This window comes from Pelobates fuscus, chromosome 3, assembly GCF_036172605.1.
Source record: "Pelobates fuscus isolate aPelFus1 chromosome 3, aPelFus1.pri, whole genome shotgun sequence".
Lineage (NCBI taxonomy): Eukaryota > Metazoa > Chordata > Amphibia > Anura > Pelobatidae > Pelobates > Pelobates fuscus.
Genome location: NC_086319.1, coordinates 284,861,371 through 284,887,014, shown reverse-complemented (window position 1 = coordinate 284,887,014; position 25,644 = coordinate 284,861,371). Strand labels below are relative to the sequence as shown.

Sequence of the window (25,644 nt, the reverse complement as noted above, 5' to 3'; positions counted from 1 at the left end):
CAGTCAGTTTCCTTCACACGTGTGCGTTTCAGGGCCTGCCAGGGCACAGTGTCACACCAGTGCAACTCATATCTGGTGTAACAGTAGTGTACATTTAAAAAAAATAATACAGGGGGCTTGTTGTCACCTTTCGGGGACCCTTGGTGTTGTACGTGGCTGGGTGGAGGAAGAGACCTTCAATGACATCAGTGAGGACAAGGAACGGGACATGGCTAGCTTGGTATCCAACCTTGTGCAAATGGGGAGTTTGCGGTTGTGCAAATGGACTGTTTGCGGTGCGTTAAACGGGGAGTTTGGTCTGTCACTGTGAAGCGGGCGTAACCCTTACACTACCTGATCGATACAACATCATACCTGATGTTTTAAAGCACGTTATTCCAAACAATTTAGGAATGTTAGGTGATTTATGCCCTTTATGGATTAAAACCAGACTCTGCATCAACCATGTAATTTTCCATGGGAGTTTTGCCATGGATCCCCCTCCGGCATGCCACACTCCAGGTGTTAGTCCCCTTGAAACAACTTTTCCATCACTATTGTGGCCAGAAAGAGTCCCTGTGGGTTTTAAAATTCGCCTGCCTATTGAAGTCTATGGCGGTTCGCCCGTTCGCGAACATTTGCGGAAGTTCGCATTCGCCACTTGCGAACGGAAAATTTTCTGTTCGCGACATCACTACTAGGATTGTTTTGGTAACCCGTACCCCAAGATAGCCTATATGCTCCGTCCTCCAGTCAAAGTCTCCAGCAGGGTTTGTTTTTTGCTTTGTGTCATGTTGATTTATAGTGCTGGTAGTTTCTGGCTCTGTGACCGTGAGGATGATATCATCCACAAACAGTGACAGTTTATGAGATATTACCCCTATGGCCACTCCATGTATATCTGTAGATTGTCAAATGATGTGGGCTAGTGGTTCCAAGCATAGAGTAAACAGAATAGGTGGTAGTCGGCACCCTTGTCTGGTCCCGTTTGTTATGTGGCAGGGAGACAAAACCTGCTTTTGTAACATAATGCCATCACCGCTTCTATGGCGGGAGTCCAAATTTCCTCAGCACCTTCACTATGTATTTCCAATTAAACCTATCGACGGTCTTTTCCGCGTCCAGTGCGATAAAAAGGCCCTACTCCGACCTAGTGTTTAAAAGATGGATCGTGTTCAGTATATGTCTGGTATTGTCAGATCCCAGGTGCCCCTTGATGAAGCCTGATTGGTTATAATGAATTAATGTGGGCAGTAAAGGGCTGAGCCTGGTTGGCAGGATTTTCTCATACAGCTTAATATCCACATTTAAGAGGGAGATGGGACGGAAACTTGCACATATTGTTGGGTTTTTGCCTGGTTTGGGTAGTGTCGCTATATGTGCTAATAGCACTGTCATTGAATGGAATACAAATGTGTTTTATTGCAGTAAAAGCTAACATTCACAGTTAAAATGTCATGAAGACATTTTTTTTTTAGATTTTATACATATAAAATTGTTTCATATATAAATGTTTGATGTGAAATGAATTTTCTGTTTCTCCTGAACAAAATGTGACGTGTAGTTGCTTAAAAATGTAGCTCACATTCTATGTTTTAGTTTGGTCAACTTGTACAATTGTCTCCGTCCTTAAGGGGTTAACCCTGCAATATAAATCATTGTGATTTTAGTGAAACTGCAATGTCTATGTGTAAGAGGACATCCATCGTCTTCAAATCCCTATAGGGAAGTATTGATTTGATGCTGTTCTGTGGTGAAGGTCTAATGGGCATCCGCATTATGTTCCCCCTTGGCATTGTCGGGAGGAGACAGCTCCAAGTTGAATTCTAGTGTTATTTAACCTTTTGAGTGTTGAGGGGAACGGACGTTTTAGTGTTCAATTACTCCTATAAAAAAATAAAATATACAATGGGTCTTTAAAAACATAAAACATTAATAGGATGGTAGAAGTGGATGAGGAACCCGTATGCAGCAACTTTGTAATTACTTTATATCAACCATTTTGTTTAATAAATGTGTATTAACTAAAATCGAGTAATGGTACTGGCCTATGGTCCTAGTTTAAACAAATAGGTTATTGTGATTTTAAATATTTATGGCTCAGTATGGCATTCACCAAGTTATGACTCTTTTGAACACAAGTTATATATGGTTATTTAAAGGCAAAATGCAATAAATCTCTCTCTACAATCCTCTCAGAGGATCAAAGCCAACTAAAATTTGTCTTGAATCAGAACACAAATGAAACAGTAAAAAAATAGCCCAAAATGCTTTGACATGACCCCTGATGGTGCCAACAGGTTCAGTAGTTGGGGAAATTAAATTATAAGATGGTTATTAATCTCCTTTTCAATGACACAAATTTTCTCAGTGATTTCCATTAATGGCCTCAATGTATTTTGTGGTTTTAAATCATTTAAACTTTTATATAAATTAGATAACTATTTACCCTTATTTTTATGTTTCTCTTTAGCTGATAGCTTCATAAATTGACCTCTAATTGTGTATTTGTAAGCACACCAGGTCATCATGGGGTCCATTGATCCTTTATTAAACTGAAAGTACCAATCTGTCTCTTTCTACAATTATTGGACTATGATCGGACCAGGAAACATCTTTGAACTCTATATTGTTAGTATTGCGTACTAATTGTAAATCTCCCATAATTAAGTCTGTTCTTGAGTAGGTTAGGTGTGTTTTTGAAAAACACGTATAGTCCTTCGTTGTGGGGTTCAGTATTCTCCAAATCTCATGTAAGAAGTATTGTTTCATTAATGATTGTAATTTGGTTGGCATGTTTTTATTTTTTGTTATATTGTTTATCTCCTCTACTGTACACCTATCCTCTTCAATGTCAGGGACACAATTACAATCTCCAATTACTAACAAAGACCCTTGTTTTAAAGATTCAACTCTTTTTAAAAGTTTGACTATATAGTTTTCCGGAGCACATAGATTTACAATAGTATATGTAATTTTATTTATCACACATTATTATATAGCTTCCTTCCTTATCCAGTTCTTGATATTTTATATCCATTGCTAAATTACTTGAAAATAACAATGCTACACGCCTTTTCTTCCTGTCTCTCAACGAGGCACTTATTATGGTTGGAAAGTTTTTTGAACTTAAAAGGGTTTTATCATGTAGTCTCCAATGTGTTTCTTGAATTGCACATATGTTTATATTTTCTTTCAGAAAATGTTATATTATTGATCTTTTTGTTGGAGAAACAATCCCCCGTGCATTAAGCGAAACTATTCGGATCTTATATAACCTTGTTTACTTAATGTATCAATCCTATTATCTCTCAGGGACACTAAACATAACAAAAACTTTCTCCACTGAACTGGAGAAAAATACAACATACAACCATGCATTCATAATCATAACAGTAGTAACCCAGCCCAATACTTCTATTAAGTCGAATGTTGGTCATAATGACCTTCTTCGAATGAGTGTGCAAATCTGACACTCTGTGGCTGGAGCAGGAGCCAAACATTTGATATATAATCATCCAAAAATAGCAAGAAAGGAGGGCATGATAGGTATCTTCTCCCCCCCTCCCCCCCTTTTCAATCAATACATTGTAGTCATAAAAACCCCAAACACCACACAAAAAAAAATCTTACGGCTAGAATAGAAAGCTTTTAAGATAAGAACCATTAAACAGGGGGCTTGGTTTACTTTATACCTTACCATGTGCAGCCGAGCCAAAGGATTAGACTTGGTTTGAAATTTGATCACTTGACTATACAAATGTATTAATAATGTTTATTGAACACGAACTAACTATTAAGGCCTGGAAAGTAGCACAGGACTTAATTTTATAACCAAAAGTATTTTCTAGTGCAGGGCTTAACATTTACTTAATGCACTTTCAACTGTATCATAAATAATCGAACAGTACCCTGCTTTTTTTTTTTTTAATTTTAATAGAAAACACAAGAAAAATAAGTACACAGTAGGAATGCAGGATCTTGACACGCCATATTCACTCATCCAGGATGGGGGGTGGTGGTAGGTCTAACAGGCTCAGTTTCATTTTACTGTTTAAACTCGCTCCAATGCTTCCAGCATAATGATGCTGTTCCCTCTTATAACCTGAAAATGAATGAAAAAAATAATCCAAGACTTTGAACACAATTATGGAAGTATTCTAAAAAGAGCAAATAAAAACTTTTGTTATGAAGAGCCATAATATTTCAAATATTTTCACAGTTCTATGACCATAATTGAAAGGCTACTAGGGTCTATAAAATCTTGACTACCACCTATAACTTGTGTTATCCTTTACATCTTTTGACTTGATATTAAAGATTTAGCAAATGTCAAACCAGTTCAGACAAGACATCAGTGCAAACACTGCAAATTAGGAGGACAAAAACACGTATATTATCTTCCCTATAAACTTTCTCTATGATGACAGGTTGGTGCAAAGGGCAGAGTTTGTAGGAATAATTTACAGGGATTTATTTTTATTATTTATATAGCCCCATCAGATTCCGTAGCACTGTACAATGTGAATTCAGATGAAGACACCCATTATAAGGATAAAGAGGTGTGGATTTCAACATTAAATTGCATTTTTCAAACATGTTTGATAAAAAGGACACTGTGGGCACTGTAACCGCTTTATCTTAATGAAGTGGTTGTAATGTCTGCTGTCACCATCCTTCCAGTCAGAGTTAAACCATTTATAATGGTTTACTGTTAAACAAAAATTCCCCGCATCCCATCCCTTCTGAGCTGCTTGGACCATTGAGAAAGCATTGGACTGAGCAGCAATGTGCAGTTGTGATTGGCTGAGTGTCCATGGATTGCTTGCAGCCTATCACAGTGCAAATTGCTGGTATGGCTAGAAGGAACGGTGTAATCTCTGCCTTAGTAATATCTCCAGTAGGGGCCACGCACCAGTTTACAAATGGACACTGAATAAATTGAAAATGCCAGAGAACTACTGGTACTATAACAAAATCAACGACATAAAATTGGTATAATGCCCATAGTGTCCCTTTATATATAGAGATAAACAAGTAGAATAGTAAAGGGACACTCCATGCACCATAACAACTGCCCATTCAATTCTGCCACAGTCCAAGTCTTGAACCAGGCAGACTGACATGAACGCATCTCCAGCTGAAAGAATCACCTCATGTTTTCAGCCTATCAAAAGCTTCCCACTCACAAAACAGCTTGGGAAAAATAGGCATGTAACCAGCAAGTTTATACAGGTTGTGTTGAGTATCCACATACTTTTGTTCATGTAGTTCATATGTTTTGGTTGTTCACAACACTGTAATCTAGGTCTTAAAATGAATTGATACTTCCATTCTGTGCAACTCAAGCTGACTGATAAAATGTAACAGCAAAGTTTGAAGAGATCTATCTTACCACCATTCCAATGCTGTTTTGGTGCCCACTTCCTGCAACCTCTATGGATTCATCTACTACGAGATTCATAAAAGGATCAAACCCACGAAGAATCCCCTGGACGTGTCTCCCACCATTTAACTTCACTGGAAGGTATAAAAAAAAATTATAAAAATAAATAAATACATAAATTCAAATAACAGCACCGTCCATAAATAGAGTAATGTTGTGCTTGATGCAGTACAGTCAACAAGAATTACAGTGTAAAACTCTATTCCTAGAAAATGTATCGAAGACATGATGAATTGTGGACCATCTCTGCATTCATATGCTCATTTAACAGATATTGAAGCAAGGAGGACCACTGCCCTGATCTATTTGAAACGGCTTCTGGGGTCCTAACTACTTATCCTATACATCAGAATTAGACGCTTTAACATAGGGGACAGATTGTCTGTCGTTTGTCTATGGATTTGTAACAAGATTTTGAATTACTTTTAATTTTGATACTTAAATTGATTTTGCATATTTTGTTGAACACATTGTCTACATCAGGGGTGGGCAACCTTTTTAGAATGAGGGCCGGATGACATGTCTGTGTATTCATGGAGGGCCACATTTATCCATATAGCTAAACATTTAAAAACAATGAACACCGGAAAGAAGCCCATTTCTTAATTCTTTTTCCCCCACTTGCGGTGGGCTGGATGCTTCACATGTCAAAGAATAAGGTAACAGGCCGGTGTATTGCAGGGGTCAGGTCTGGAGCAGCCTGCAAATTGACAACCCTTGATGACTAGTATGCATTATAATGGGGTCATTCCAGCATATCAATGAGGTTTCATATTTTAAATGGCTTTATTTACATTTATGTGCCACAGTTCTAGTAGTTTTATTTCTTGCTGTAAATTATTTTATATACTATGCAAAGAAACTGCATCAATCTTAGTAGTTTTTTTTATTTTAATGATACATAATTCCATACAATATGATCATATCCATTATTATGCAGACCTGTTTAAATCATGTACTGCATGATGGATGACATACTAAAACTATACTGCACAGGTGCAAACACATACTAAATAAAATTATTATTATTATTTTTAAATTTTTTTAAACACTAGAGAGACACACGCCATGCTTATTTGAATACGGTCCTTACATACTCCGTGTCAACATTCAACAGTCAAAGTGGACTTCAAATTTAAGGCCAGAGTAGCCGAATAGAAAGCATAGGTAGCTTAGCGAATGTTTCCTATTTGACCGTAAATTTTAAATTCACTTTGAATTATCCCTTTAGTGAATAACCATGTGTATGTCTGTTTTGTCTAGTTCTAACTATTTTGTTAGTCCAGCTAGAGCACATCAATGTGGAATACATTGAAATCTGAAGTACGGATCTTTTTTTATAATGTATTATAATACATGCAAGAACCCTAAATGACACCTGAACACTATAACAATCACATTCATGAATGTAAAAATGTTGCAATACTCACACGACAGCTTCTTGTCCATGAACCTAAAATATAAAATGTTTAATTTGGCGTGAGATAATCACAAAAAAAGAAAATCACCTCAAATGTTAACAAACTACCAGTTCCACAAATAATGCACTCCTCCAAATACAATTCATTTGTGGAACAACCCTACATTTCATTTTTTACCTTCCACTTCTTGCTTATGAGAATTCCCAATCGTAGGACACCTGCGCATATGCAGCAATACAAACTGAGTCTATGGAAAATTTAATACCACTGACTGTCTACCACAGATGCAGTTTGCATTCCTGCATATACAGTAGAATACTCAGCTCAGAAAATTACAAAATTATTAAAAAAGTAGGCAAATCAGTGTATTTTAAACGGCATAATTTGTGTTTTTTCACACACAGGAATTCCATTTTGACAGGAAATTTCATAATCCTGATATGAGTCAGTACCGTTTTTTTCAGGTTTTAATTCACTAGTTCACAAACACATACCGTTGTTGTGATTACAGGTGTAGCCGTAAATAGGGATGATTATGGCGCAGTCAGGTTTGGGGTTACCCAGTTTTCTACCCAGTTCTCTGGCACTGCTGGGCATCCTAAGCACATTCTTGTAGGTGGTGGTGGGGCACCATCAGAGGAGGACTCACTTAAAGGGATACTCCAGACCCCTAATGCACTTTAGCTTGCTGAAAAGTTTTGTGTGCGAAGAGAGTGTGTTCTATATATTTTCCTTTTTGTAAATAGTGCAGATTTCAATAAAAATCTACACTTATCAATTACATTGGTTACACCCCTCTGTGCTTTTCAAACAGACAACAGATAATGTTACTTCCTGGTTTGGTTAGCTTATTTGCACTGAAGTCAAGAGGCAACAATTGCCCAGAGCAACTGGCTTGCAAAGACTTCTCGTTGCGCTGCACTGGGAAGTCTCTGATTGGACAGTTACAGAAGGTTTGGGCGGGATTAGAAGAAGAGAGCTTGCAAAGGCAGCAGACAAAAGAACTGCAGGTTTTGCTAGCTGTTTTTAGATAAATCTCGGATGAAAACAAATGCATAATTAAATACATGCAAGTTTTTAATTGGGATATATTTACTAAACAGTGATTTTATTAATGTATTTGGGCAGTGGGGTGTCCCTTTAAGGGCTCAATGTCAGAGGCCGTAATAGAGTCACTATCAGAGCCTGCCAGAATGGTGTATTGCCCCCCCCGCCCGCCATTTTAGACAATTTTACAGAGTAGCCAACAGTGATCTCTCTACTTCTCTTGCCTCAAAACAAAGTAAGGTGAAGAGAGGGGCAGATACAATGTCCCTGCCAATCTTGCAAATCATTGGCGGAGATATTGTTACGGTGTTTGCAGTGGTAAGCTATCACTGCAATAAAGTGCTGCATATCACCGTAACTGGCCTCAGGGGGACTGCCTGGGTTGTCATGCAGACTCCCAGACAAAGATCAGCAGCATGAGAAGGGAGGTGGAGCGCAGAGAGGGCTGAAGCCTTAGGGTGTGCTATGCTGCTCTAACGGTGTTTAAGCCAAGCTTGCGCAGGACGGCATAGCGTGCCCTAGCAGCGCTAATGGGTTCATTAGACAATGCAAACAACTAACAAAACGTTGCTGTTGCAATACAACGACTTGCTAACGGGCAATTAAAGGAACGCCATTGCATTAGGAATACAAACCATGTATTCTCAACGCTATAGTGTCCCTCTACCTACATAGCCTCCTCCTGGCAGGGTTTAACCCCTTAAACTTCTGGAATAAAAGGGAATCATGACATGTCACGTGTCCTTAAGGGGTTAAAGGTAAGATTTGCTTACCAATGTATCTCCCAGCGCAAAGGTCTCACTGTGGCTGCCCTGCCTCCTCCGCTAAGAATATCATCCTGATGATCTCAGCCAATGCGCACTGAGAGGCTACCGTGCAATGCATGGCGAATGACCACACTGTATCAATCAAAGGCTCGCCATGACAAGCATTTGATGGAGCAATCAAGTGGAACTCAATTACTGCTGTGAAAGTGCCACTAGCTGCGGTCAGCATGATAACCATAGTAGGTGTGTGAATAGGTGCGCTAAATCTTTACTATAAAAAGATAGTAAATTATAAACAATACCAATGTTTTACATTGCAGGACTAAAACTACAGGGCCACGGCACCATAACCACTGCACGGAGTGGCCTGGGTGCCTCTAGTGTCTGCCAGCAGGCGATCCAATCAATATGGAGACACAGGAGGGCACTCACTGCTCGGGCAGCCATGCTCATAGAGCAATACACCCCAATGGGGACTCCATGCTTCGGGCCTGAGTGCTGGGCGGGAATCTCCCATCACCTGCAAAGCTCCGAGCCCCCCCCTCTCCCTCCCGTCCCGGGAGCTAGTGATCCCCAAACTCACTTTTTAAGCTCTGGTGGGTGCGCTTTACTCATCTTCTCTCCTCGTGAACACCCAGCAGCAAGCACACGCTATCGGCAACACAAAGCGGCTCACAGTCTGCGGCAGACGTAAAGCAGATGAGACGTAAGGAAAAGACCAATCGAAGCCTGAGACGTCATTGAAGGGGGCGGTCACGGTCCGCCATTTTTACTGTGGGCACAGGGACCCACTCCCGTTATTAGTTAGTAGCAGACACTGAATTGTGAATGAGAGAAACATGACATTGGATGCCACACAAACATACACCATTACTCTCATACCGCGTGTGCGAGATTTTATTATTTATACTGGGAATATAACGGGACAGTGCTGGCATTAATGGCAGAGACTGAAACGCACGGTGTGCCCTTTCCATGGGTTGTATAGTCACGTTTTTTTCCCGTCTGCCGTAAAGTATAACAATACAGTGACAGCATGGGGATGTTCTTTACTATGCTCGTACAGGCTCAAAAATGGCGGCAGTACAACAAGATGAAAGAAAAAAAAAAGCAAGAATGTGGTGGTTGATTTCCGGAAGTGACACAGTGAGGGCGGAAGCTGGGATTTTTGCCCTTGAAGCACATGCTTTTGTAGAGAGAGATGGCAGAAGAGCAGCAGACCCGATTGCAAAATGCAGTGGACTCCATGGTTAAAAACCTGGAGAGAGAAAATATCCGGAAAATGCAGGTGAGATAATGAACAGGTGAGCTGCATGCTGGGTGGGTTCCAAATATTATTGGGTTGACATGGTGTAACACATAGAGCAATGCTCCTTTCACTCATTTATAAATAATCTAATAGGTAGAATAATTTATATATTCAGGTTACTGTCACCAGTCAGCCCATGTTTGGTGGGGGGTTAATAGTGTGTCTGCATTATGTATTGTCATCATGTAGTCACTCACAGGGTTATTCACAAAAGTGAGAATTGGGAGTTCAAATACACAACTTTAAGACCCAACTAGCCAAACTGGAAAAAAAAAAATTCCAAGTCAACTGAGAACTTCCAACCTAATAATATTTCTACGATGGTGATCGTTCCTTATCGAAGCCATGTCACTAATAAAATAGCTTACTAGGCTGAAACTTGCTGCTGAGTATTAATTACTCGACACACACATCAGGATTCTTGGGTTCACTGTCAAAATTTTCTTGTGCTTCTTTTAAAGCTCGTATGATTGAACTTCTTCTTAGAAAGCTCTGTGTTAACACTTGTTTGCACATGCATTCTTTCTGCAAAAACAGAAAAAAGGAAAAGGGTGGCGCTTAAAAGTGCTATTATTGTAGCATGCTGCAAAAACACCTAAGTGTACAGTAACTTTGTTACACTTCCATATACAAATAGCAAAACAGAAGAAAAGGTGCTAGCGCAATTTTGATATAATTCCCAGATTATGTAGGTAATCTCTAGGCTCTGTAAATACAGAAAAAACAACATAGGGTAATACGTTTAGACACTAAGTAATGAAAGTGAGAGACTTAGAAAAACTCACAATCTTTAGAGCATTTCTGAGTTTGCTCTAAACCAGTGGTAGTCAACCTTTTTCTAACTACCGCCCACTAATGCATCTTTTTGGTTGACAAAAATTTCCTTACCGCCCACCAGTTTTCGCGCAAGTGCGGAATATTTTTTTCGAAAGGAGGGTGTTTTAAAAATAATAAATGTACGTACATTTATCTTTTTATTTCCAATTAATGCATGTTTATAATGTTTTTTACTTTATAAAGTTTAATGACAAAACAATAAAGTAAATTGAAATTACCTTTACCAGTGATTAATGAGATCCTTGAGGTTGATGCTGCAAGACTAAATATTTGATATCTGGTTCGATTTTCGTAAGGAACAAAGGTGTCCTCTTTCGGTGATATTCAGACGACTTCTCTGTTTGCACATAATATAATTTCTCATCTGTGCGTCAGCTCCCCTCTTCTCCGTCCTCAATTCCCCTCCCCACCTTTCCCCCCCCCCCCCTTTTTTTTTTTAACCTTCCTTATAGCAATGCCAAGTAGGAAGGCTGAGCTAGGTATCCCACTATGACAGACAGACAGACAGACAGACACAAGAAACATATACATACAAAGACAAGACACACATATATACAGACAGACACACAACACATACAAAGTCATACATACAAAGACACACACACACACAAGACATACATACAAAGACGCACACACACACACAAGACAAACATACAAAGACAAGACACACATATATACAGACACACAAGACACATACATAAGGCACACACAAGACATACATACAAAGACAAGATACATATATATACAGACACACAAGACACATACATCAGACACACACAAGACATACATACAAACAAACACACATTATATTTAAGTCACCCTCCTGTTTCCTACCTTTAAAGTGCAGGAGGATGACTTTCCCTGGGGTCCAGTGGTGGCTCAGGTGGATGGGAGTCAGAGTTCCCACTCTGACTCCCTCCTCCTCCTTCCACCCGCGCGGGCTCTCTGTATGCTGGGAGGAGTGACCGGGGAATCACTTCCTCCCAACAGAGATGATGTCATCACAGGGGGCCCGGTCGCGCTGTTAAAGCGCCCAGCGCTGACCAGGCCCCCTCACAATCAACATCCATTGGGTGGCCCTGACAGCATGGGCCACCTGATGGACCCCACCATATGCGGCCCCGGCTCGCACCCGCCCGCTCACCCAATCCTGTAAAAAAAAAATTGAAAATCCCTACCGCCCACCTGGAATCCTGAAACGCCCACTAGTGGGCGGTAGGGACCAGGTTGACAACCCATGCTCTAAACTATGAAGGCAGGATACATCAATCAGATGTGTGGAAATCTGTACTCGGTCCCCTCAGAAGGTGTTTGCAGTCCTCTGTAGAGTAAATCCGGAACCAGGTAGCCAGATAAAAATATATAGTAAATACTTTTATTCAAAATAAAAAGATAATAAAATGATCAATAGCACAACGCGTTTCGACCCAATGCAATGGGTCTTCCTCAGGTGCATGTATGGTTACAACTGCATCAGTGAACATTTATATATAGCAAACAAATTAAGAAACAATTACAGGTGTGTAACAATGTTCCCGCCTTCTTTTCCTTATATGGAGCATTTCCGGCTTATTTCCTGTATTTCCGCCTCCTCCAATATGTCTGCTTTCGTCTTCCATCACTTTGAATTAATTTTGACCTTCTCAACATGGTCGTGCGTACTGGCTCATTCCGATACGTCATTTCCGGTTTTTCGTCATTGAAGGAAATCGTCACTTCTGGTTTCGTCATTATGGCACCATTTTCGGCGGCCGTAAAGGGGCGTGTTCTTAGATGTTGGTAATTCATCAGGGAAGGAGGGGCAAGTCCCAACAGCTTCATAATGATATTAAGTCCATGTGGAGGCCATATTAAAGAAGGGAAAATATAAGGGCAATGAAAAAATAGCACAATAAAAAATATCAAATATAAGATGAATAAAATAATATTAAATTGATCTAGATAAATTCATATATTTAAATACCATATTCATCAATAAAACATATATAAAGGATAACAGATGTATTAAATTGATTATACATATAAAATATATAATATTTAATTAAAACACAATATATAATTTCAAAAAATAATCTAATAAAAAGACATATTATAAAGTGGGACCTATCTCAAAATCAATGTTCATCCCTTTTGGGGCATAATGTTTGCAGCTCAAAAATCCAACTAGATTCTTTTTTACTCAGATTTAATGCTGAATTACCCCCTCTCCAATGGGGTTGGGCTTGTTGGATTGCTGTAAATTCTAATTCTCTAGGATTTGAATTATGTTTAACTAAAAAGTGATTAGACACACTGTGATTTACAAAACCATTCTTTGTTTCTAACATGTTCATATATCCTAGTTTTCAGGGGTCTAGACATTTTCTTTCTGCAGTGCTTTATTTTCCCATGACACCATGATGGTTAAGCTAATTTGCATGGTATGCTCAGGCTGTGCCATGACAGCTGGGAAGCGCTCTTTACATCAAGCATGTCAAACTAAAAGTATGGATCGGGCCACATAAACAAGGTTTTAAGTTTGTGTGCCGCAAAAAAACAAACAACCTTACATTTTCATAGAAATGTAGGTTTATTTTAAAAAGTACATTATAAACCCCCCCCCCCCCCCGTGACAAATCTGATCCTCCCGCTGACACACACACATATTCACTGACAGACACACACATACTCACAGACACACACACTGACAGACACACACAGAAACTCACTGACAGACAGACACACATACTAACAGACAAACACATACAGACGCACATACTTACTGACACACACACACAAAATACTCACTGACAGACACACACACTCACTGACAGACACACACTTACACATTCTTCCACACACATACTTTTCTTTATTGCTCCCTACCTTATGGAGCCGATCTTCCTGCTCCTCACAGCTCCCTCGTGTGGTTTAGTATTCCGGCGCCCGGCTTCACGTCAGACAGCTCGCACGAGGGAGCAGTGAGGAGCTGGAACACTGAGCTCCCTTCGCTGCTTCCACCGTCCCTTCCTCCTTAATCCTGAAACTAGCAACAGTTTGCACACACTTTTTCTGTATGTAATCCACAGTTGCAAGTGCACAAAAACCCCCATAAAACTGTCTGATAATAAAGAAATTAAACCGTTACTACTACCACATCACATAATGTTAAATTTGTATATTTAAGGAAAATATCCCATAAGGTATTTATAGGGATAGCTTTTCCATTTTAGGGGCTCATGCAGATGGCTTAGTTCAAATAGTGGTCCATCCTTAGATTTAACATCTGAAAAGTTAAAGGGAGGCTGTGTAAGTCACATGCAGGGAGTTGTGACGAGGCTGCATAAATGGCAGAGAATTGAGCAGTGAGACTGCAGGGGCATTATCTATACTAAAACTGCTTCATTAAGCTAAAGTTGTTTTGGTGACTATAGTGTCTCTTTATTTTAGCGGCCAGAGTTATAAGTCTACCTCTGGCTGCATTATTAGCAAGACCAGAATGGAAATCCAACCAATATGTTGGGAAGAAGTGATATTGACAGATTGCAGCTTTACTAACTTAACTCACAGGATTAATTTCTAACCTCTAATATTAATATATATATTACAAATGAATGTAAATATTAAAATGGTTGATCTGGAAAAGTTCTCAGCTATAATCAGACTGTTATTTTTGTCAGTTTTTCCATTTGGAATTAGTTAGCAAAAATTCGGGGCTTCAGGGAATAACCTAGTCAATGTCGCAATGAAGGACACATTACAGTTTATTTGTTCTGTAGTTAACCTTTGAGTCTTTGACTGTAGCAAAATCACTGCCAAACCAGGGCCTACAAATAAAATAAAGAAAGCACAGTTGCATCTCTAAACTTTCTGTCTTCTCCCGTATTTCTAAAAGATCAATAATTATTTTAGGATAAATAGCAAAGTCCATATTTTTCTTTATGAAAGAAACAAGTCTTTATGTCTGTAGTTACTATGCAAGTCACAATTTGCTCTCTTGCTTTTAACCCCTTAAGGACCAAACTTCTGGAATAAAAGGGAATCATGACATGTCACACATGTCATGTGTCCTTAAGGGGTTAAAGGAACACTACAGGGTCAGGAATACAAACATTTGTCCCTGAACATATAGTGTTTGAAACACATGTAGGGTCCCTACCCTCCCCACCTCTCCCCCCCCCCTCATCCCCTTAGAATAAGGGTCGGAAATATATGCATCGTCATCTCCTCATAGAGATGCGTTGAGTCAATGCATCTCTTTGGAGAGTATTCAGTGTCTTCATGCAGAGCGTGGACATGCTGAACAGCAGCACTCTAGTGGCCGTTTGATGAATGGCCATTAGAGGTGTTCCTAGGCTGTAATGTAAACACTGCCTTTTCTATGAAAAGGCAGTGTTTACAGCAGGGCTGTCCAACCTGCGGCCCCCCAAATGTTGCTGAACTGAAACTCCCATGATTCCCTGGCTATCTGTTTTTATTGAAAGAATCATGGGAGTTGTTGTTCGGCAACATCTGGGGGGCCGCAGGTTGGACAGGCCTGGTTTACAGCAACATATCTACAGGAACATGGTATAGATACTAGAACACGCACATTAAGCTGTAGTTGTTATGGTGACTATAGTGTCCCTTTAATGATCTTATCACTATCACTTTTGTGTATTTCAGTTTGAGAGGGCGTCTGCAGTCTTTGTGCTTAGGGGTGCTTGGATACAAACCAGTCGCGTTTATAAACCAGACGGTTGACTCAAGGGGGGCAGCTTTAGAAAAGAGCCTGCCACGATAACTGGGTCTACATCATACAGAGGACAACATGCATTACAGCTCAGTCGTTGCCTTACAATACATGTCTGTACAGGAGAGCAGTAATACCCATACTAATACTCTGTGTGGGCATGTATTGCAGGACAGACTGAGTTGGGTGTTATATTACAATGAGAGGATGCTGAGCTTTATACATTATCCTGGCATTCTTGTAAAGTTTCTTCTTTTATATGTAGATAGTATATAAAGTCTCCAGCGTATTATTTTGGTTTTATGATAATCCTGGTTTTATCTCACCAACGCTGATTTTCTTACAGGGCAGAATGTTTCGATGCAGTGCACAGTGCTGTGAAAATGAAGGAGCTTCCATGCAACAGGTCCACCACTGCATCGAGCGCTGCCATGCTCCATTGGCACAGGCACAGAGTCTGGTTACCAGCGAGCTGGAGAGGTTTCAGGTGAGCAGAGTCTACACAATGTAACCCTGACAACCAAATGTTTTCACATGCCGACATAATAGTTAAAGGAGCACTCTAAGCATCCTAACCAATTTAACTAATGATTGTGGTGCAAAAACATAGAAACATAGACTGTGACGGAATATAAGAACCACTCAGCCCATCTAGTCTGCCCAATTTTCTAAATACTTTCATTAGTCCCTGGCAATAACTTAAATCTAGGATAGCCTTATGCTTATCCCATACTTGCTTAAACTCCCTTACTGTGTTAACCTCTACCACTTCAGCTGGAAGGCTATTCCATGCATCCACTACCCTCTCAGTAAAGTAATACTTCTTAATATTATTTTTAAACCGCTGCCCCTCTAATTTAAGACTGTCTTCTTGTTTTGGTATTTTTTTTTTCTACTTTTAAAGACTCTTTGGATAATCACCTCCCCCCCAACCCCCCCGTTTCATTGGGTGGTCAAAATCTGACGCTTCCATAAATCCCACCTCCTTGCTTTAAGCTTTCTGGACACCAATCTAATACACAATGGAAAAATCCCTATCTAAAGGGGTTAATTGACTGTTGAATGACTGACTGTTGCATGTTTAAATGAATGGGTAGTATTAATGTGTGCTGTTCTCTGCCTTGTATAAGTAATGTACATTCTGATATTATAAACGAAAAATCCAAAACACTTTCACACAAAATAGTTTTTGAGCATGAGCGTTTAGCTGGAGAAATAGTTAACAATGTTAAATATGCACTTAACCAAATAGTAAAGATAGTTTAACATTAACTTTTACTCCAGCTAAACGCTCACGCTCAAAAATGATTTTGCGTGAGAGCGTTTTGAGTTTTTCGTTTCTATTTTCAATACAGGGGTTAAGCCCCGAGACATTATTGGAGGGTCTCTCTATATTTTTACATTCTGATATTACTCTGTGTAGGACGTATGTACCCCCCAGTATTACTCTGTATAGGAAGATTTTAGCTTTCTATTGTTGCTGCAAGTACAATTCAACTCAGAGGGAGTCCATGTCAGTTAAAGGTTTCTTATTTACTTTATTAAAACTCTCCTGGCCAGATATAATAAAGTATATACAGTTTTTAAAAAAATGATTGAGGGATTCAAAGTAAACCTATGTTTCTAATTAGGTGACAGTTATACGCTTAGGGAGTTTGTTGATATTTTATCTGTGTATGGTTGATGCATTTGATCACTGACTTTTCCATCACAGGTTAGCATTGTACTATTGTCTTTGGTATGTATGTTTGTTTGGGGGGATTATTTATCTTTTTCAGATCTGTATAAGCGTTCTTCCTTTTGGAAGGAAAATTCTCTCATTCTGTAATGTTTTCACTAGGATGAAACTGACTTTTTTTTCCCCAAATATTTGCTTTCTTTACAATGTGTCTGTGTGTGTCTTTACAATGTGTCTGTGTTTATTGGCAATTTGTTTTTTTTTTAATATGCTTATCTTCCTTACACTGCAGGACCGCCTTGCTCGCTGTACCATGCACTGCAATGACAAAGCCAAAGACTCCTTTGACTCTGGTTTGAAAGAGGCCCAAGTCAAGTCTCAGCTGGAGAGCTGTGTTATAAAGTGTGCCGAAGAGCACATGAGTCTCATCCCGAGCTTAACAAGGAAGCTAAAGGATGCACTAGCTGAAGTTGACAAGAAGACCCAATAGGAATCTGCAGGAGATACTACAATGTGAGACTGTCCATCCTATTATGTGCTGAAGAGAATCTTTTGGGGCAATGCTGCAAGCACTGCTACAGCTGAATAGTCCTGTTCCAGTTATTAGGACTGACACCTTCCATAATGTTGGGGTTCAGCTGGACTGGTTATTGAGGTATAGAGAAGCTCTTTTCTATGAAGTCTTATAAAATGCATCAAACCCATATTAACAGTCAGCAATGACATTTCAATTGATATCTTTTTTTTTCTTTAATTTATTAGTATTTTTAATTGAATTTTTTTTCTCTACATGATTCACTTTTGGTTCTGCTATGCTGAGCGGTGGTTACTATCTTTTCCGCAGGACATCTCTGGAATTATCTTATGTGCCGTTGTTCGGTGTGGAAATCCTAATGGAAGCTGTCATTTTAGCGTGTTATGTACACAGAGTCCCATCTGTGAGTGTTTAACCCCTTAAGGACACATGACATGTGTGACATGTCATGATTCCCTTTTATTCCAGAAGTTTGGTCCTTAAGGGGTTAAGGTACTTTTTTAGAATATGATTGAGATCTAGCATCTGTAAAATTCTGGCTACCACAGCTAAAAGTAACCATAAGGGAAACACTATGGCCTCAATTTAATAAACTTTCCAAATTATTCAATACTATTATAAAAACGTTCTAAACGATTTATCTATAAATTACCATAAAATCTATTTTTATAGATAATCTAATCTAATCCGTTTTTATAACAGTACTGAATCCTTTGAGCTAATTAAATCAAGGTGTATATTTGAATACATATATAGGTCTTGTATTGTAGTTCAGCTTGGTGCATTTGGTATTTATCTCACAATCAACCCTTTTTTTTTTTTTTTTTTTTTTACCTCTTCTACCTCCGTATTAACTATCATCAATATCTGTCCAGAACCGGTGCTGTGTCCTTGTACGTTCATTGTTTAAGACTTAAACACATGATTATGAAAAGACTGTTCATATAATATGTAATACATTTCAGTGTAGGTCGAAGGTTGAAAACTGTGATTAATGATTTGTTTCAGGATTTGAAAATAAAAAAAAGATTACGGACGATAGTTTCCCTGCATTCTTTTTTACACAAGAGCATATGGGAAGGTCATTTTAAAAACCTCCAACTAGAAGCTGTTGATAAATCGGCTACAAACATTTTAACCTTTTTTCATGTCTAATCAATATGAACACTAGCATTTGAACTCTTTGGTTCCCTGGTTTTACAGATGCCGGGCTTAGCTAAATGCTTCCAGCTCTTACGGAGGATGATACTGACACCCAGCTGTTAAAACTAGAAATCTCATTTTGTGTTTTGCTGTATACAATTTTAAAGGACATGACAGCACCATAACCTTTTCTGTTTATTGCATAGGTTATTATGCATGGATTTCCCCTTGTAATGTGCACTGGCACACTTATGGTTCTAGAAGTCCCCACCACAAAATCTAGTAGGTGCTTCCTCGGTTTTAACTAATGAAGTGCCCTATGGAATGTAGTGCTTTTAAACCAACAGACATGGGAATGTGTATAGATATTTAATCTTACGTGCTTTTTCTCCTAGAGTTACACTTCTGACAGCAGAGGGGTCAAACTCTGTATGTGTGCAGTGTTTCATACAGACTCCAAGTACCATGACCATTTCAAATCATAGGGTGTTATGGTGCTTGGGGTAACCATTTAAAGCAGACTCCAGTCTGTATACAAAAAGGCAAAAGATACTGTCCGTTTTTATAAAGACACAAATCAATTTGGCATGGTAACAGATTTACGGCCACATATCACTTTAGGATGTGGTCCTTACTTAGTATGATTTGTCAAAGAAAAATCTTTTTTTAGCTTCCTCAAGTAATGATACAATACTTTCCTGGGTGTTAAATTCAGTCTGTTTTTCTATTTATTTACTTGTTAATCGAAGGCAAACAATGTTGATGCAAATGCAATCACACTTTCTAATGTATTTTTGGTTTAAAGGAGCATTTTCCTTCAACGTAACACAAGGTTTGCTGATCTATTGAGCAGAGTTCCAGTATTCATCATGTCTGTTGAGCAAGCCCCAGTGTTAATAACGATTTGGAGGATTATGAATTTATTACAAGAACTCTGTAATTTTTGAAGTTTAAGTGGCCTATTGAAATTCATGTAGCCATACTGTTACACATGGTTCTATTTGTTATTTTGCTTTTTACCTGTGGTATACATGGCATAAGAATATGTGTCAGTCCCTGATCTATTGTAAAATAAATGGCATACAGCCTATTAAAAATGTTGGGCAATAGATCATGTGAAAGGGTTAGCTGATGTTATGTCATGCAAGTCTAGTTAAATAACTTTTTATGTTTGTTTTGTTTAACTAGCTTACTTTGGTGTCACGATATCAGGTTTCACTAAACTGTATTGGATTAAAAAGCTGAATGGTATAACTGAGGCTAAAATAGAATGTGAACTTTTCCAGATCAGGTGTTTTAGCCTCAATTTTACCTTTCTGGATTTTAAAGGGTCACTTCAGACCCCTGAAGCACTTTAGCATGCTGAAATCCTTTGTGTGAAGATCTTGACCTCAGTTCAGATTTCACTTTTATAGATTTGCTTTGTAAAACCATAGTTGTCAGTCAGGCAACCTGTGCTGTTACTTCTTGGTTTTGTTAGCTCAGTTAAAGGGATTCTATAATGCCAGGAAAAAAAAGCAGTTTTCCTGGCACTATAGGCTCCTGCAGTGCCCTCGTGCGCCCCCCCCATCCTGCAATACTGAAGGGGTTAAATCCCCTTCAGTTAATTACCTGAATTCAGCGTCAATGTCCCTCGGCGCTGGCCAGTCTTCACCCACGCTCCTCCCCCTTTGACGTCAGGAGGAGACCTAATGCGCATGTGCAGCAATGACCGCGCTCGAATACGAATTCCCCATAGGAAAGCATTATTCAATGCTTTCAATTCAATGCAATCCGTTTCAATTCAGGAAGGTCCTCTGGTAGGTTGTCTGGTAGACAGCCACTAGAGGAGTTAACCCTGAGAAGTAATTACTGCAGTTTCTCAGAAACTGTAATAATTACTACTGTAGGGTAAAGGGATATGGGACATTGCACCCAGAGCACTTCAATGAGCTGAAGTGGTCTGGGTGCCTACTTAAGAGGCAGCTGAACTTAAGAGGCAGCAATTGCTCAGAGTACCTACCCTGCAAAGACTTCTCTTCTCTTAGAACTGCATTGGGAAGCCTGTGATTGGACAGTCACATAAAGTCTGGTCTGGGGAAGAAGGAGAGAACTTGCAAAGGCTTCAGACAAAAGATCTACAGCTTAAATGCATAATTAAATGCATGCATGTTTTTATTAGGGGTAAATCTACTAAATCATTTTTAAAAAAAAAATTTTTTTTGGAGGGGGTATTTGGGCAGTGGAGTGTATCTTTAATCCCCTTCGATTTGTAGTTTAATTATTAATCCTGGAAGTGTTCGGTTTGTTGTGTAAGTCAGTGTTCAGACTAGGAATACAGGTAACTGTTGAGAAACTATGGAAAACCTTGATCTTCGTAGCACAGCCTTTATAATATAGACTGAATTAAACACACAAAAGTTTATCTGGTTTATCCTGTTGTGGATTTCAGACATGTCTCACCATAATATCTTAGGAATCCCTTTATCATGTTTACCATCTCGCCTCTACGGATATCCTGAGTGGGACAGTAAGTTACTTATTATCCAGAAGACGCCCTTGCATATGTGTTTAAACCACCTCTGCTTTCCAGCTCCTGAAACTCACAGGGACTCTCCCCTTGCCCACATGGATACTGGTTCCCAGCCTGTCTTCTCATCTGTCACATTTCTATGTATGTGAGTCACTCACATTAAGACCTTCTGCTCACTCACTGAATTCTCCATTTAACCTTTAAGTTCCCAAATACAAGAGGCGATGGAGGAAATCAGTACTCAGGGAAGCAAAGGTTTTGCTCAGTGTTTGTGAAACAAAAGTCTTCCCTCTTCCAGCTACACAGTGTTATTTTATTTTATGGCCCCCTGTATTTATAAGACACAGAAAAAAAAGTGTGTGTATATATATAATCTACGTAAATTACAAATAATATTTCATTTGTTTTTATTTATTTCTATTACTGCTAAATCTTGGCTTTGAATGATGGGAGTTAAGGTCCTCAGCATGTTAATAGGCATTCTAGTTCAATCTGTCACCTGCTGTCTGAGAATGATCGTAGCTACAGTCCGCAACAGGTGCGTCCTCTTTGCAATCTAGATGGTTGCCTGAACACAGACACTGGAGTTTGGGGTATCTTAGCCCCTCGTCTTATCTGTTCCTTTAAAAACATCCCTTTGTGAATAGCTTTTTAATGCTATTGCAAAAGCACCCTTTTGGTGGGTAACATTTTAAGTGCTACATTTTGATGGAACCAATTTAACAAAGCATATGTGAAGTGCTCCTCTTGCTTGGTCCCGGTCCCATCAGTCTAGTTTGGAGTGACAGTTTGCTGATCAGTGTGTGGAAGTCGGGCACAGTGCCTGCTTGGGAAATATGGGATTCATTTCCTGCGTATGGGTTGTGATTAATGTCTGGGCAAGTGTATGACCTGCAAGGGTAGAATATGCAGCAGTCTGCATCGTTTCCTCCCTGGAATGTAATTACAGGCTAAATCAATAGAGTTTCTTAGTTGGCCCGATCTAACAAAGGTGTGGTACAACTCTAATCCCAGCCCACACTGTCTAGGTCACCCAGGGCAATACAAATACAAATAAATTTTTTTTTTTTCTTTTTTCTTCTCATTCTATATTTAATCAATTTTTTTTTTTACTGTAAGCCCTGTTGGGCTCCCAGGTACTGTATGTATTACGCTTTTGGCTGCCTTAAACTCTTATCAATTCAGTTCTGGAAGCCGTATGTCATCCTACATACATCTACAGGCTTTGAATTTTTCCTAAGGGAGCTTTGTGAACTTCCTTAGCCGCTGATTTAAAGCCCAGGGAGTATCCACAACGGCCTCTGAGACCGCACCCCAGCCGGTCATGCCATTTATACCTGCAGCCCACAGGGGAAGCCCTGCAACAGTGCCTGTGCGCTGAAGACCTCCCTGTTGTGCCCAAACTGCACAAGACTTGACACATTTTCTGTTTCTTACTGTTCAAAGTTTTTGTTCGGACTGAGTGATCGGGCCTTAACACTGCCTATCAGGCACCCCTCACTGCCTATCAGGCACCCCTAACGGTCATAAGAACCCTATGAACTCCCCCCGCTGCTTAACAATGTTATGCTACATTTATCACCACTCCTTAAGTGGGGTCGTTAGCCCTCTAGACTAGCGTATAATTCACTGGGGCCTAGGCTACAGGCTACACCATACCCTTCAATACCATCTTCACTAACATATATCCTTAACTTCGGAGGACATACGATGCAGTATTTTACTTCTCTGTTGTGTACTACATATGTTACCATACAATATATATTGTCCTACAAAATATAAAAATTGTGCAGTCCCACAGCCACACTGTTATGTTCTTTTATTTAGGTCTTCTATTGCTGTTGTGGCAAGGCATGCTTGTACGGTCATATATGCACGACAAAAATAAAGAATAAAAAAAAACCAAAAAAAAACCCAGGTTATTTCCAGCTCGCCACAAAACATTTCCTGAAGTTTATAGATCCTAAACATATCTCAAATTCAAAATCATTACAAATAGAACTATTAATAGCATGTGCGCCAGGATAAGCATGCATATTTTCTCCCCTTATCAGTTTTTTTTTTACTTCTCTGTAATGTTCTTTTGACATTATAGTTAACTTACAGTCTGCTGTAATAATCATGATGGTAGGAATATACTGGCGCCGTTTCCCAGTAATGGGGCAGATATACAGCATCTGACTTCAGTAGAGCTGCAGAAGCCGAATGCTGATTCTGCCGCTCATTGATTGGCTGATCAGCACCAGCTGATCTCTCTCAGACAATGAATGAGCGCCTGTGCATAAAAAATATACGCAGAATGGACATTAGCAAGCCCACTACTTGTTACTCCTCTCAGCATTCTATAGCGAAACGCTGCACTCCAGGCACTATGAGCATGTCATATTACTTAAGTGGTCATGGTGCTTCGTATAACAAATTCAAATGAACTTGTATTTTCCATGTTTGATAACTCACTAAACAATTTTTTGATCATGAAAATGCAACATATTGTGTGCATGCATATAAACACACATTCCCTCACAGCATGTGATATACCCATAAACATGCACACCTTAAAGAAACACTCCAAGCACCATAAGCAGTATATCAAAGAATCGTAGTTATGGTGCAATGATTGCCCTGGTGTCCCCTTAGTAGTAGTAGTCAAACCAATAGTCGAGGCACCCTAAATCTATAATAATGATGTTTATCTTTATGTCTAACATCAAAGATCCCCAGATGTAGAACTACAACTACCATGATTCTTTGCATTCCTTTAGAGTGACAAAGCATCATGGAAACTGTAATTTCAAAACATCTGGGGATGAGAGTAAAAAGAGGGAATACAAATTAGAGATTACATTTAATAAAAGGACAACACAATACAATTCTTTGAGGGCTAACATTTATACAAGGTCTGTCCAGGAAAATCCCGCCTTGTTAATATAATGAATGGTTTGCATGATTTTGGTGTAACATAGCAGCCAAGGAGAGTGGACTGGAATGCGCATGCGTGAACAATGAGACTTCATTGGACTAGTCAGTGGGGGTTCTAGACGCTGTTGAGTGAGCATGTGTACTGGGTGGCAGTTCCATTCAAAATGACTGGGCGAGTAGAGCAACAAATCTTTCTCCGGAAACTATTTGGATGATTCAGAAGGCTTTTGGCAATGATGAAAAGAGTGCAGTGCACATAAAAGTGGGGCACAAACGCTTCAAAGATGGCCAAAAAGCTGCAGAAAGTGATCCAGCTTCTAGAAGGCCTGCAAAAAGCAGAACACCTAAGAATGTTGAATGTGTATGGGCTGCAATCAACAAAGATCGCCAGCTGACGATCTCAAAGGATTTTAAAGAGTGTTTTGAACAGTGGAAGAGATGCTGGGAGAACTGTGTGAGGTCCCAAGGTGCCTACTTTGAAGGGGACTGAGGTGTCATTGTCCTATGTTCAATGTTTCTTGTATCTTCCATGAATGTCTCTACTTTTAATATCAATTGGCAGGATACTTTCCAGACAGACTTTGCATATATAATATCCCGATTGCACGTTTCTTGTTCTCCGTTACATTAGTGCTTGAGCACATTTGTTATTTTTATGGTGACCTGGATAGTATTTATCAGAGCTATTCACGAACGTGAATTTCAAATTTAAGGTCAAAATAACCAAATTGGAGAAAAATTCACAAAATCATCATGCGATCTATCAGCTACACTAGCCTTAAAATTAATTTTGAATTCCCACTTTCGTAAATAACCCTGTATCTATTCTTTCCTTACACTTCTTGCTATGCTTCTTGTCCATATTAAAAATAAATAATATCAGAAAGTAAAAATCACAGTACTGTAAGGCAAAAATGTTTGCTTTACGAGTAGCAAGTTATGATTAACAACGAACAGTCTGTACATGTTACGCTTTTTTTTTTTTTTAATTGATTTTTTTTTTTTCATTTTCTTTTGCAGATCTCCGAGCTTTCAAAATATCACCTTGTGTAAAATCTAGCTGCTCTTCTGTGAACATCAGATCAAACTAAACGATTTATGGGGTGAAATAGGGCAGAATATTTCTCAATGGTTGCCCCCCCCACCCCCCCTGACTAATGCTGTAGTGTAGGTGATGACTATTCAGAGGTCCCCTGGTTCATCAGACAGGTGCGGTTCACACGGTAATCTGTAGAGGCTCCCATGTACCTGCCATCTCTTTGTACCTTTTACTTATATTGAGCAAGAGAGAAACAAGCCCAGTATAAGCTCACAGACAGGAATTTGCAAGAGATCATTTA

General features: G+C 39.3%; 2 protein-coding genes across 3 annotated transcripts; one reads left to right on the top strand and one right to left on the bottom strand.

The window, feature by feature from the left end:
* Nucleotides 1-4,019: 4,019 nt before the first annotated feature.
* Nucleotides 4,020-9,373, bottom strand: SNRPG (small nuclear ribonucleoprotein polypeptide G). Its single transcript, XM_063445587.1, has 4 exons — nt 9,244-9,373; nt 6,856-6,878; nt 5,375-5,499; nt 4,020-4,084 (listed from the first exon to the last, which is right to left on the bottom strand). The coding sequence occupies exons 1-4, from the start codon at nt 9,273-9,275 to the stop codon at nt 4,034-4,036; spliced, it is 231 nt and encodes a 76-aa protein (XP_063301657.1). The 5' UTR covers nt 9,276-9,373; the 3' UTR covers nt 4,020-4,033.
* Nucleotides 9,374-9,788: 415 nt separating this feature from the next.
* FAM136A (family with sequence similarity 136 member A) lies at nt 9,789-18,749 on the top strand. Of its 2 annotated transcripts, XR_010090402.1 has the most exons (4): nt 9,789-9,948; nt 15,864-16,004; nt 17,488-18,139; nt 18,215-18,749. XR_010090402.1 is itself a non-coding variant. In XM_063445586.1 (3 exons), exons 1-3 carry the CDS (start codon nt 9,862-9,864, stop codon nt 17,683-17,685), a joined length of 426 nt encoding a protein of 141 aa, XP_063301656.1. In that variant the 5' UTR covers nt 9,789-9,861; the 3' UTR covers nt 17,686-18,749. The 2 variants fall into 2 exon arrangements, 1 of the variants encoding a protein (XP_063301656.1); XM_063445586.1 differs by having other exon boundaries at nt 17,488-18,749.
* Nucleotides 18,750-25,644: the final 6,895 nt, after the last annotated feature.

Excerpts from the sequence above, each read along its gene's own strand:
- SNRPG (XM_063445587.1), bottom strand. The coding sequence starts at position 9,275 with ATGAGTAAAGCGCACCCACCAGAGCTTAAAAA. Across the intron at positions 6,879-9,243 it reads CACCCACCAGAGCTTAAAAA|GTTCATGGACAAGAAGCTGT; the intron begins GTGAGTTTGGGG and ends TTTATATTTTAG. Across the intron at positions 5,500-6,855 it reads CATGGACAAGAAGCTGTCGT|TGAAGTTAAATGGTGGGAGA; the intron begins GTGAGTATTGCA and ends TATACCTTCCAG.
- FAM136A (XM_063445586.1), top strand. The coding sequence starts at position 9,862 with ATGGCAGAAGAGCAGCAGACCCGATTGCAAAATGCAGTGGACTCCATG. Across the intron at positions 9,949-15,863 it reads AAAATATCCGGAAAATGCAG|GGCAGAATGTTTCGATGCAG; the intron begins GTGAGATAATGA and ends ATTTTCTTACAG. Across the intron at positions 16,005-17,487 it reads GCGAGCTGGAGAGGTTTCAG|GACCGCCTTGCTCGCTGTAC; the intron begins GTGAGCAGAGTC and ends CTTACACTGCAG.